The sequence below is a fragment of the Bubalus bubalis genome, chromosome 9, assembly GCF_019923935.1.
Source record: "Bubalus bubalis isolate 160015118507 breed Murrah chromosome 9, NDDB_SH_1, whole genome shotgun sequence".
NCBI classification, from domain to species: Eukaryota; Metazoa; Chordata; class Mammalia; order Artiodactyla; family Bovidae; genus Bubalus; species Bubalus bubalis.
In genome coordinates this window covers 104,962,531-104,975,504 of record NC_059165.1, presented here as the reverse complement: position 1 = coordinate 104,975,504, position 12,974 = coordinate 104,962,531, and the positions used below count along the sequence as shown (strand labels likewise).

The 12,974-nt window shown below is 50.7% G+C and overlaps 1 protein-coding gene across 1 annotated transcript in view; it reads right to left on the bottom strand.

The window, feature by feature from the left end:
* Positions 1-5,958: 5,958 nt before the first annotated feature.
* The window catches only part of MAP1S (microtubule associated protein 1S), a 33,346-nt gene continuing 26,330 nt past the window's right edge, over positions 5,959-12,974 (bottom strand). The window contains exons 6-7 of the mRNA XM_006057908.4: positions 8,663-8,898; positions 5,959-7,748 (exon numbers count right to left, since the gene is read on the bottom strand). Of these exons, the coding sequence (XP_006057970.3) occupies positions 7,593-7,748; positions 8,663-8,898 (392 nt within the window). The 3' untranslated portion in view covers positions 5,959-7,592. The remainder of the gene's footprint in view (positions 7,749-8,662; positions 8,899-12,974) is intronic.

Here is a 12,974-nt window from a genome sequence, read left to right as displayed (position 1 = left end):
GGCATGGTTAGGCTTGGCGCCCGCCCCATCAGAAGCTGGGAGGTCCGTGGGGGCTCTGGCACCACCCACACCAGCTAGGTGGTGTCTGAACTTCATCCATACCCCCATACATGGCTTCCTCAAGCCTGGGCCAGGGGCAAGGTGGGGAGAGGGCTTTGATTCTTGTTTTACAGGTGAAGGGACCAAGGCTGATAGACAAGAGGCTGCTCTCTGAAGTCACACACAAAGACATGTCAGAGGCAGGGCTTGGCCCAGGTGCACTGAGGCCTAAGCTCTCACCGGTCCTGACCTTGGATCCCAGATGTTGTGAGGATGGGGGAGGACAGGATGCAGAACAGGCCTGTCTGGGGTTGGGGAAGGGATCTCAGGTGTCTGGTCACCACCAATACAGTTCGAGGGTATGCGGAGGCTCATGCCAGTCTTCTGTGACTGGGTGTGGGATGAAGGTGTGGGGTCCAGAGAGCTTAAGTAATATTCCCCAGGCCACAGTCCCGCTGCTGCCAAGCTGGAACACAACCAACGTTTCCTGAGCACCTACTATATGCCAGGAAGGGAAAAGGCACATGCTATACAGGTAGGGTGCCAGCCATGTCCTGTCCCTGCAGCAGCCCTGGGGGCAGACCAGAAGGCAGCACAAGAGTGACTTACTGGTGGACAGGCTGGTGTTTTAAACTGATCTGTTTTTGACTGTGCTGGGTCTGCACTGCTGTGCACGGGCTCTCTCTAGTTGAGCTGAGCAGGGGCTACTCTCTCGTGGTGGTGCGAGGGTTTCTCAGTGCAGTGGCTTCTCTTGTGGCCGAGAGAGGGCTCCAGGAGTTGTGGCGTGGGCTTAGCTGCCCCTCGCCATGTGGGATCTTCCCAGACCAGGGATCGAACCCATGTTGCTTGCATTGGCAGACAGACTCGTAACCACTGGAGCGCCGGGGAAATCCAGGGTGGCGTTTAAAAGGGAAGAGCCAGAGGAGGAAGAGGCCAGAGGAGGCCCTGGGCTGGGGGGTGGGGACCAGAAAGAGAGCAGGGAGGGCTTCCTGGAGAAGGATCCCTAGGTGGTGGGTTTGGAAGATGAGAGCTTTTATGTTGCTCTCTCGGAGAAAGGCTACCCCTCCCCCCTCCATCTTGGCCTTTCAAGAGTCCACATCTTTCCAGATAAGTGCCCTGGCCACGCCCCACCAGGAACCAGGTCCCCCTAGCCCCGCCCCAAGCCCCTCTGGAAAGACTGCCAACTCTACATGCCAATCCTGGTGTGCTCACAGCTCCCCAGCTTGGCTGGTCTCTTCCAACACCCGGTCCTTTGAAGGGCAAGTTCCATCTGCTCAGTGGGGTGTCCATGAAGCTGTAGGGATGGCTCCACCCCCAGCCTCCCAGTGTTCTTGAAGCTTCAATTTTATGTCTCCTCTCGGTTCCTCAAAAAGACCAAGCCTCTGCTTCTGCGGGTCCCTCTGCCACCCTTGCTCTCGGTCATCCCCTAATACTGGCTTAATCCTTTGCATCCTTAATGTTTTTCCCCACCCCAGGTGTGGTGGACTCCTCTGGCACCCAGTGCCAGCCAACAGGCCCGGCATCGTGGGGTGTTGTCCCCTCCTATGTGTCTGGCTCCCCTACTTGACACTGCTCCCCGACAGGGCAGCAGCCAGTATGCGTTGACTGATGCAAGGCTGGACGGTGGCATTCCAGGGAGGGGACACGTTGGGTGCAAAGGCCTGGAGGCATGATCCAGATGTTGGAGCAACACTGAGAAATCAGGGGGCGGTTGTTGCTCAGGCTCTGGGCAAGTATCGGGGAGGGGCTGCCGATGAGCAGGCAGCGCCCAGAGTGGGTGCCCAGGACAAGGTCACACACGGGTCACACATCTGGCTCCTGCCAGGGCTTCAGGGCCCCCGGTACTCAGGCTGCTGCCAGGGTATTTTTAGTGCATGCTCTCTGTAGAGGCTGGGCCAGACAGCTGTCAGCAGAGACTGGGGTGGGGAGGGAGGAAGAAGAGAGAGGCAGAGAGGAGAGAGAGGAGAAAGGGGGTGGGGAACTCCAGGTCCCTAACTGTTCTAAGAGGTGAGATGGGAAGTCAGATTAATGCCCGACACCAGGCGTTGGTAAACCACAGCCTTAGTAAGCTGAATCCAGCCCACTGGTTTCTTTCTGTAAACAAGATTTTATTGGAATGCAGCTATTTATTTCCATTTGTTCAGCTATAACAGCAGAATTGAGGTCTGGACAGACTCTATGGCCCACAACACCAAAAAAAAAAAATTATTTTTTTTAATAGAACAAGCTTGCCAAACCTCCTGCCCACCAGAACAAAACTACCTCTTTGGGGGGACTTGTCAGTGGCTATTCATTGATTTCCATCACTATTTCTGATTCTCCTCCTCCTAGGTACAAGAGGAGTATGTATCTTTCCGCTCCTGTATTGGGCAGAGTCATGTGACTTGCTTTGGCCAATGAGACGAGAGTGGAAATGGCACATAACTTCCTGCTGGAAATCCTTAGGAGCTGGTGCCTGATTTGTCGCATCCCTTTCCTGTCTGGCCACCCAATGTTCTAGGTGGTGGAAGCTCTGTCATGCTGGGCTGCTGAGTGAGGGTGATGAGAGTCACAGCAGCATGGGAAATCTGAAGGGCAGGGAAAGATCCGCCAAGTGTTGAGGGTAAAAGCCCACACCCCTCCCTGCTCCCCACAACACACACACAACTTACTGAAATAAAAATATAAGAAAAGAAATATAATCCAGGTGGAGTTCTTCCTAGGAACGTAAAGACAGATCAATATTAGAAAACCTACTAATAGATTAAAAAAAAACAAAACAAAACATTTTGGCCCTGCTGCATGGCATGTGGGATCTTAGTTCCCCAACCAGGGATTGAACCTGCACCCGCTATGGTGGAAGCTTGAAGTCTTAAAAAGTTTTAACCACTAGACTGCCAGAGAAGCCCCTAGATTTTCTTTTTAAAGATAAACTTACTCCCTCTGGTGGTTCATAACTTTGAGGCCCTGTTATTAGATGCATATAAATTTGGAACTGTTACATCTTTTTGGTGAGTTAAAAGCTTTCATCTGATAGTCCTTATTTCTAGTGTGTCTGTGCTAAGTCGCTTCAGTCATGTCCAGCTCTTTGTGACCCCATGGACTGTAGCCTGCCAGGCTCCTCTGTCCATGGGATTCTCCAGGAAAGAATACTGGAGTGGGTTGCCACACCCTCCTCCAGGGGATCGTCCCAACCCAGGGATCGAACCCATGTCTCTTGCACTGGCAGGCGTGTTCTTTACCCACTGAGCCACCCAGGAAACCCCGTTTCTAGTAATACACCAAAAATAAAACCTTATTAGTGTGGATATATCAGCTTTAATTTCTTTCTGTAGTATTTTCCAGGTTCATTCTCCACCTACCCCCCTTCATGTACTTTCAAAATTTCAGCATCTTCATGTTTAGATGTTTCTTGTAAGTAGCACAAAAATTGAACTAAAAAATAAGTTTGAAAAAAAAATCTATCTTTTAACTGGAGTTTTCTACCCATCTTCATTTACTTAATAACTGGCACATTTTTTTATGTATGTATTTTCATTATCTTGTGCTTTCTATTTGTACCTGTTTCCTTATAGAAGAATTTGGGATTTTCTTTCTTTTTTTTTTTCCAGTCTAATTTCTCCCCTCTACTAATCTGGAGGTTATAGACTGCTTCTGTTCACCCAGTATTCACTCTAACTATTAATACTGCTACTCTGCTCAGCTAAGCAGTATGTCACTCTCCCCTCAATGTAAAGGTTTTAAAAGCTTATTCCGCTAAGTTTTTACTTATTTGCCACTGTTGCCTAAATGCACTTTTTCATCCTACATATTGGATACTATAATTCTTGTTAAGGAAGGTAACACTTCAGCTGTTATTCAAACTTCTTTGCTGTTTCCTTGTGCAAGTCAGCTCTTCCACTTGGATCATTTTCTACCTGAAAAAAATTCCCTCAGGATTTCACTCAACAAGGGTCTTCATTTCTCTCATCCTCCAAAGATGCTTCTGCTGAATGAGAACTTCTGGGTTGCTAAAGACGGTACCCGACTGTGTCCTGAGTTTCGTGCTGTGGGGCTGAGGAGCTCTCTCCGTCCACTATTCTTGCTTTTCTTGCTGACTTTGGTTTTCTGCACTGTTGTGCAGCTGCTCAGTCGTGTCTGACTCTCTGCGACCCTGTGGACTGCAGCACACCAGGCTTCCCTGTCCTTCGCTATCTCCCTGAGTTTGCTCAAACTCATGTCCATTGAGTCGATGATGCCATCCAACCATCTCATCCTCTGTCGTCCCCTTCTCCTCCTGCCCTCAATCTTTCCCAGCATCAGAGTCTTTTCCAATGAATCTGCTCTTCACATCAGGTGGCCAAAGTATAGGAGCTTCAGCTGCAGCATCAGTCCTTCCAAAGAATATTCAGGGTTGATTTCCTTTAGTATTGACTGGTTTGATGTCCTTACAGTCCAAGGGACTCTCAAGAGTCTTCTCCAACACCATAATTCGAAATCATCAATTCTCTGGCGCTCAGCTTTCCTTATGGTCCAACTCTCACATCCGTACATGACTACTGGAAAAACCATAGCTTTGACTAGATGGGCCTTTGTCAACCAAGTGATGTCTCTGCTTTTTAATATGCTGTCTAGGTTTGCCAAGTTGTCTTTTTATATATCCTGCTTGGGATTTGGCTGGCTTTCTGAATACAAGTGACCTGACACCTTTCATTACTTCTGAAAAATTCTCCACCATTATCCCCTTCAGAATTTGCCCTGCTCTCTCTCCTCTGCCTCCTCATCCCCCTTTTTCCCTTCCCCTGTTTAGGAAACTCATTCAGTCCCATCTTTCAGTTTACCTATTTTCTCTTCAGCTACCTACAGTTCACTGTTGACCCAACCCAATTATTTGCTTTTTCATTTCTCTTAGTCCTGTTTGTACTGTCTCTTGCACTTTGTTCACTTTTCAGGATTAAACACAGCAAAAACACCAGGATTAAAGACACCAGGTCTTCGCCACTGGCACTGACAGGCTGTGAATTTTGATGCTGGCTCATATGTCCTGGGATGTGACTGGGAGAACTCGTTAAGATTAGTTGAAAGTTCCCCCAGGGTCTCCAGCATCCGGGACTGCTTTAAACCATGTCATCCACCTAAGTCTGCTTTCCATCTTTGAGAAGATCTTATTTTGATATCTACTTCATGCTCTGAGGTCTCTACTTATCAGACGCACCATCTTGAAGGTCCATGAAAAGAAGATGAAGACCACCTCGTGTAACAGAAAAGCTGTTTCCTTTTTCCCTCCTGGGGTTTCTGTCTGCACTGTTCTGGCCTCTGACTGTTCCTCATTTTCTGGGTGCTCACTGATACAGTAACCAACACTTAACACATTTTCACCCAGCAATTTTAGTTGTTTTCATTGGGACTCTAGCCGCCACTATCTGGTCAGAAGCAGAAGTTGACAGCTTTTCTTACGCATGTGTTTGGGCCCCCTCTGTGAAGGTTCTAGAGGTCCAAGAGGAATGAGAATGTAGAAACAACCTTTTATGAACGGAAAAAGTAAAATTAAGGAGAAAGAACCTGCCTGATGACCTACTGAGGCACAGAAATCTATACCAGAGAAAGCAAGGAGATGGCCAGAAAAGTTGGCGATGGATTAGTATAGATTCGGAAATAAACAACACATTTGGGATCTTTTTCAGGGAGGAAGGCGTGTTTTGAATCTGTACATTGCGTTGAAAATTGAACTGTCCAGGTTGGGGCAATCCCTACCTCTCCCTTTATCCCAAAATAAGCCCTACGTGGGTAAAAATAAACAGAAAAAAAACCCCTAAAAACCAACCTTGGGAGAATTTGTGCCAACTGTGCAAGGACCTCTAAAAGTACAAAGGAGAGACATTTAAAGAACTGAGGTTTGAAAATCATAAAAATAAAATGTTTACAGCAAAACTGCTCCTAAACAAAACTGAAAGGCAAATTTGGGGAAAAAAATTTTACAATGCAAGAGTTTATTAGTGGTTAAAATGGCAAATTTTATGTTATGTATTTTTCACAATTAAAAACTTTAACAAGTTTATTGTCCCTATTTAGAAAAAAAAAAGAATTATGATATCTAAATGAGAAAAAGACAAACGTCTAAATAAAAAAATTGAACTAATTAAAAATAAATATAAGAAAATGTTCCTGGAAAGAAATGAAATGAGGACAGGAGGCTGCACCTGTACTCAACAAGATGAAAAATCAGGGTGACACGGTATAAACAGTAACCCTTCTTCAGACCCCAGAGTAAGAGGTCTCTCCTTACAGGAAAACGAGGGTAGGTATTGAGGGGTTAGCACTTTTCACATTTTTTTTAGGTCGCCATCCAATCCAGTGAGATGGCATCTTACTGAAAATTAAATCTAGGTGTTCCTATACATGCAGAACAGGGAGATTAGGGAGGGGGGTTCATCGGGAGATTGGTGTTTTGTAGCTTTTAGGTTTCAGACTGCGTTTTAAACACACTGCTGACTGAAGACATATTAATACATCTTTTGTTACCTGAACATTATTGACCAAAGACGTATCAATATTTAGACAGTAATACAATTAACAACACCAGGCAAAGTTGTCCGAGCTTAAAACTGGTCAAGGGTTCATTATACAATGTATGATTGTCGTTACCATTCACGTTTTTCTCCATTAGTTCCAACCTTGTGTATTTTTTTTTTTCCTTGTGTATTTTATAAACACAAGTTTGTTACCATAAATTTTTCAAAAATGATGTATTGCTACATTCTGAGTGGAGACCGTGTCAGTGCGCTGTGCGCAGATGCCTGCTCTGCCCGAGTGAAATACGCAGTAGTGTCTCCAAAGGTGGCAGCTCTTCAGACAACAGCTCCGACTCAGACGATGTGAACGTCAGGCCAGCGCAGAGACGAGAGACCTCAGTGACTGGCTCTGACACAGAAGTGAAAATGAAGCTCCGCTGCTGGAGAAGACCTCACAGGTGTGTCAGGAGTAACTACTGAACGTCATAACCCACACAGTATTAGTGAAACAACAGAAGAAAATTTTGGCCGGCCAAAATAAAAATGCTGGCCACGGGCATTAGTGTCTGCAAAAACCTCCCGGTCGATAATGAGTTGAGAGCTTGCTGTAGAGTATAAGACTGTCCTGCCATGAGTGTCAATCATCTCTAGGAAAGAGGGTGACTTCTATCGTAATGGATCGGGAGCAGAGTCAGGGCTCGGATCTCACCTTGGTTTGTGCAGCTGGGGTTTGGCAGCTGCCTTCCTGTCTATAACCGGGGGACCCACAGGCACAGTTGCTGGGCTGGAGGCCTGATGTCGGCAGCCAGCTCCACTGGCCTGGGAGGCACTGCCTCCCCGGGCCTGGGTTTTCCATCTGTGACACGGGGGCCAGGGCACATCTGACCTGGAGGCTGCTGGGAGTTCCGCAGAAGCTGCCCCTCCCCACACTGGGGACCACCCTTGGCAGCAGTGGCGTCTGGAGCGCGGCCAAGTCTCCTGCCGGCAGAAGGAACTGAGGCCACGGCTGAGTCGCACCCGGTTTATTTCTGACGCAGGCGCGTCCCGGGACAGTGGCGGGTGCTGGGGGTGCTGGTGGGGGGGCTAGAACTCCACCTTGCAGGCGGGGAAGGCCTCGTCCTGCATAGACACGGTGCTGTTGCTGCCCAGCACCGTGATGCCCAGCGCCTGGTGCCGGGTGTGCGTCTCCTCGTACCACTCGTGCATCGCCACCGAATCGAAGGTGGGGATCAGGGTCACCTGTGGGTGGCACAGACGGACCGACAGTGAGGGGCGCACCCTCTGCCCTCCCGGCCCAGCCCCAAGGCATCGGAGGCCCCTCTTCTCTGACCACGTTTGCGCTGCCTCTGTTCTCCCTCCGAGGTGTCTGCAGCTGGCAGCCGGCTTGTCCCTGAAGTGCCTTCTCTCTCCCATGGCACCCCGAGCACCCTTTCACAGCCGGGAGACCAGACCACTCCTCTGCCAATTCCTCTCCATGCTTCCCAGTGCCCCCACTCCCCTCCTGTGTCCCCTGCTGTGTCGCCCAGACCGCCCGCCAGCTCCCTGCATACAGCGTGCTCCCGCCTCTGCTCGGAACACTCCCGCCCAGCCGCTCTGTAACCTGGGTGCCTGACGGGGTGTCAGCACACTCGCACTGTGTGGGCGGCCAGGCACTGGAGGCTCCTTCCACCCAAATTCACCTTGTGCTTCGAGGCTGTATTTCAAGGATTCTCATGGGGACAACCCCAGCTGTCAAGGGTCAATTGTCAACACACGTAGACACCATACACCCCATCCCTTCCTCCTGGCTGATCCTCATAATATTGGGGAGACTCAATGCCAGGGCTCAGGTGAGGTGATCAAACCAGCCCCGCCCTGCAACCTCACCCGGGGTGCTGCAGACCAGGAAGTGGCGGTAACAGGAACAGGGCCCCGCGAGCTGGGCGGGTCCTGCATGTGCCCTCATAGCTGCATGGCCTTGGGGACAGGGATTAGTTTCTCTGAGCCCCACTCCCTCTTTGGATGTGGGTGAAGGTCACACCAACCTCACAGGACTGTGTGGGTTCGGCAGGAAGACCCCGGGAAGTGCTGCCCTGCCCAGTGCCAGGAGCTTGAAAATGCCCCAGGGACCTGTGCTGTCATCGGGGCCGTCCGACGCCCCGGTCATCACACACCTGGAGCTGCCGATCCCACTGCTGCTTGCCAGCCAGGAGCGCGTCCAGGACGGCCCGCATGCCCTCTTCCTTGTGCTGGTCCTGGCCGCTGATGACGTAGCAGAGCGCTCGCACCCGCCGGAAGAACTCCTCATCCACCAGGCGGGCACTGCCCCCGCTGGGCAGGTAGGCCAGGTCAAGGTAGACAGGGGAGCCCGGTGGGGCCGCTGACCCTCCTGACCGACTGCCAGCTGACCCTGTGGGTAAGAGGGATGGGATCAGTTGTGAGCTCTGGGCAACAAGGAAGGGCTGGAGACCCAGGGCCCAGGACGAGGCTCCCAGCTCTATCTGCACCTCTCAGAGTGGCTCCCTCCCTGGCAGGAGGCCTGATCTCACCATTTCATGGCAGACAAGTCGTCCCTGGCAGGTGCAGTAACTGGATGAATACTGCATACACCCCAGTCAACCCCTCAAGGACACACCCTGGCCAGCCCCTGGACATAGACATCCCCAGCACCTGAGGGGAGGGGTATTCAGGGAGGGCTTCCTGAAAGAGGGGGTTTTGGAGCTTGAGCCCCTGAAGCAGCAGTATCTGGAACGCTCTGCAGCAGCATCCATCTGTTTAATTACTCATGAGGAGTTTATCTGTTGTTTTTCAATTACTCCTGGGCACCAGAGCCATCCTAGGGACACAGCAGTGACCAGAACAAATAACAATCCCTGCCTTCAGGGTTGATGGGGAGCCAGAGTGGGTGTGGGAAGGAGAGAGTTGAGAAAGGGAGATGCAGGCTGGGGCAGCTGCAGCAGGGCCTTGTCTGCACTCTGAACCCAGAGCCTGGTGCGAGGGGGACAGGGCCATCACTCCCGGGCCAGTGAACCCATCAACTCTTGAGGATGTAGCCGGCTCTTGGGCACAGGAAGTCTGTCAGATGTCTGATCATCTTAAAATCCTAAACACTGCCCAGACCAGGGCGAGGGACCAGAGGGCTGCTGCACGGTGTGGGGTGAGGAGGGGGAGCATTTGCAGGATGAATGAAACCCCCCAGCTTTCAGTAAGTAGCATCTCTCACTTATGACTGGAGACAGTGGTGCGCCAGGAAGGGAAAGCCACCAGAGCTGAGGAAGGCAAGAGGCAGACGGGAACAGGAGAGGCGGAATGGCAAAGAGAAGACAAGGGGAATGAGGACAGAAGCCAGGGGGCAGGAGGCCGAGGGTAGAGCAGAGGCCAGCAAGCTACAGCCTGGAGGCCAAATACAGCAACTGCCTGCTTTGGCAAACAGTTTTACTAAAACACCCATCTGGGTACTCACTGAGCTGCTTCTGTGCTAGTTGAGCTGTTGGGACAGAGACCCTCTGGCCTGCAAAGGTGAGAGCCCTCTGGCCCTTTAAGATAGGCTTGGCTGGCGCTGGCGTGGGCCGCTGATTTGTTAGAGGCAGTGGGAGCAGGAGACCCCAAGTGGCCGAGACGTGTGGTCTCTGAAAGAGGCCAAACACCCCAGCAGAGAGGACCTCAGATGACACCCCAGTCTCTGGGTGCCAGCCTTGTTCATCGCCCTGAGAGCCACCCTCTCTCCCCTTGCCACTGTACTGGGAACCCTTGACTTGCCAAAGGTCACAGGAGCCCACCAGGTGCCTCTCTTGTAGTCTACCCATGAAAGACAAGAGGTGGTGGCTCAGGGAGGCGCTGAGGCTAGAGGCCTCAGAGACCAAGAGACCAAGGTGGCCAGGAACCCAGGACAGGCCATACGGGGAGAGAAGCTGGACATGTTTCTCAGCTCCTGGAGGGCAGGGCCACCCCAAGCAACTAGCACACTGCCTAGCCCACAGCAAGCTGGATTCAGAAAAGTCAGAGGAACCAGAGATCAAACTGCCAATAGATCATAGAGAGGGCAAGGGAATTCCAGAAAACAATGGTTTTTGCTTCACAGACTACACTAAAGCCACTGTGTAGATCACAACAAACCGTGGAAAATACTTCAAAGAGATGGGAATACCAGACCACCTTACCTGCTTCCTGAGAAATCTGTATGCAGGTCAAGAAGCAACAGTTAGAACTGGACATGGAACAACAGACTGGTTTAAAACTGGGAAAGAAGTACTGTTTCAAGGCTGTATACTGTCACCCTGCTTATTTAATTTCTATGCAGAATACGTCATGCGAAACGCCAGGCTGGAAGAAGCACGAGCAGGAATCGAGACTGCTAGGAGAAATACCAATAACCTCAGATTACCCCACTCTAATGGCAGAAAGCGAAATAAAAAGCTTCTTGATGAGGATAAAAGAGGACAGTGAAAAAGCTGGCTTGCAACTCAACATCCAAAAAGTTAAGATCATGGCATCTGGTCCCATCACTTCACAGCAAGTAGAAGTGAAAAAGTGGAAACAGTGACAGACTATTTTCTCGGGCTCCAAAATCACTGTGGACGAGGCCTGCAGCCATGAAATTAAAAGACGCCTGCTCCTTGGAAGGAAAGCTATGACAAACCTAGGCAGTGTATTAAAAAGCACAGACATCACTTTGCTGACAAAGGTCCATATAGTCAAAGCTACGGTTTTTCCAGTGGTCATACAGGGATGTGACAGGTGGACCATAAGGAAACGCCGAGAAAGTAATGCTTTCAAATCATGGTGCTGGGGAAGACTCTTGAGAGTCCCTTGGACATCAAGGAGGTCAAACAAGTTAATCCTAAAGGAAATCAACCCTGAATATTTGTTGGAAGGACTGATGCTAAAGCTGACACTCCTACACTTTAGACCCTGATGCTGGGAAAGATTAAGGGCAGGAGGAGAGGTGGGGAACAGAGGATGAGATGGTTGGATAGCATCACTGACTCAAGGAACTTGAGTTTGGGCTAACTCTGGGAGACAGTAAAGGACAGGGAAGCCTGGTGTGCTGCAGGCCATGGGGTCGCAGAGAGCTGGACACGACTTATAGACGAACAACAACAGAGAAAGCGCTCAGTGAGATGAGCTGGAGCTACTATTACGGCCACCGCTGCGGCTGCTTTCTCGCCAGCCTGCCGGGTAGCCGTCGGCCTGCTCCGACCGGCGCGTCGGCCACTGAGCACTGGAGCACGGTGCGAGCCGAGCTATGCTGGGGCTGCAAAGCGCGCGCTGGGCGCCCAAGATGCAGTATGGAAAAGGGAAAAGGGGGCTGCCTAGTGATGTTCAATGCTGGTTCTATGCTGCACTATCATTGTGATACAGCAGCATGCAGGCAAGAATGGACACAGCAGGATTCTGGGACGATGGCAGAGCAGGAAGCTCCAGGAATCTGTCTCCCCTTCTAGGCAGTTGTGCTGGCAGCCCCGCCCTGTGGGTGTGGAGCTACTTGAAGAAGACGATGAGAAGTCGCTTAGTCGTGTCTGGCTCTTTGCAACCCCATGGACTGTAGCCCACTGGGCTCCTTGGTCCATGGGATTTTCCAGGCATGAATACTGGAGTGGGTTGCCATTTCCTGCTCCAGGGGATCTTCCCGACCCAGGGATTGAAGCCAGGTCTCCCGCATTGTAGGCAGACACTTTACTGCCCAAGCTACCAGGGAAGCCCCTGGAGCTACTTACATGGGATTTAAGAACCGCAAATTTTTAATTCTTATTTTCTTCCCCCTTCATTTTTTTTTTCTTTTTCCCCTTTTGGGAGCCAGACAGTCAAGGACTAGGACACTCAAAAGCAGATACAGGGGAATTTAGAAAGGAACCACAGACGCCCAGGGAAAGGTACAGGATCAGAAAACGCATACTGCTGCTGCTGCTGCTGCTAAGTCACTTCAGTCGTGTCCGACTCTGTACGACCCCATAGATGGCAGCCCACCAGGCTCCTCCGTCCCTGGGATTCTCCAGGCAAGAACATTGGAGTGGCCTGCCATTTCCTTCTCCAATGCAGTAAAGTGAAAAGTGAAAGTGAAGTCGCTCAGTCGTGTCCAACTCTGTGTGACCCCACAGATGGCAGGCCACCAGGCTCCCCTGTCCCTGGGATTCTCCAGGCAAGAACACTGAGTGGGCTGCCATTTCCTTCTCCAATACATAAAAGTGAAAAGTGGAAGTGAAGTTCTTGCTTCAGTCGTGTCTGGCTCTGTGCAACCCCACGGACAGCAGCCCACAGGCTCCGCCATCCCTGGGATTCTCCAGACAAGAACACTGGAGTGGGCTGCCATTTCCTTCTCCAAGAAAAGGCATAATAACACCTTAAGTTTATACCTCAGACTGATCTCCAGCACAGAGACAGCCCACAGTAATCAAACCAAAGAGCCACAGCAAACCCTGGGGAAGAGGAGATTTTGGCTCTCTAGAGTCATCACATTTGTTAGATTCAAGTGTACAGTTTTCAATT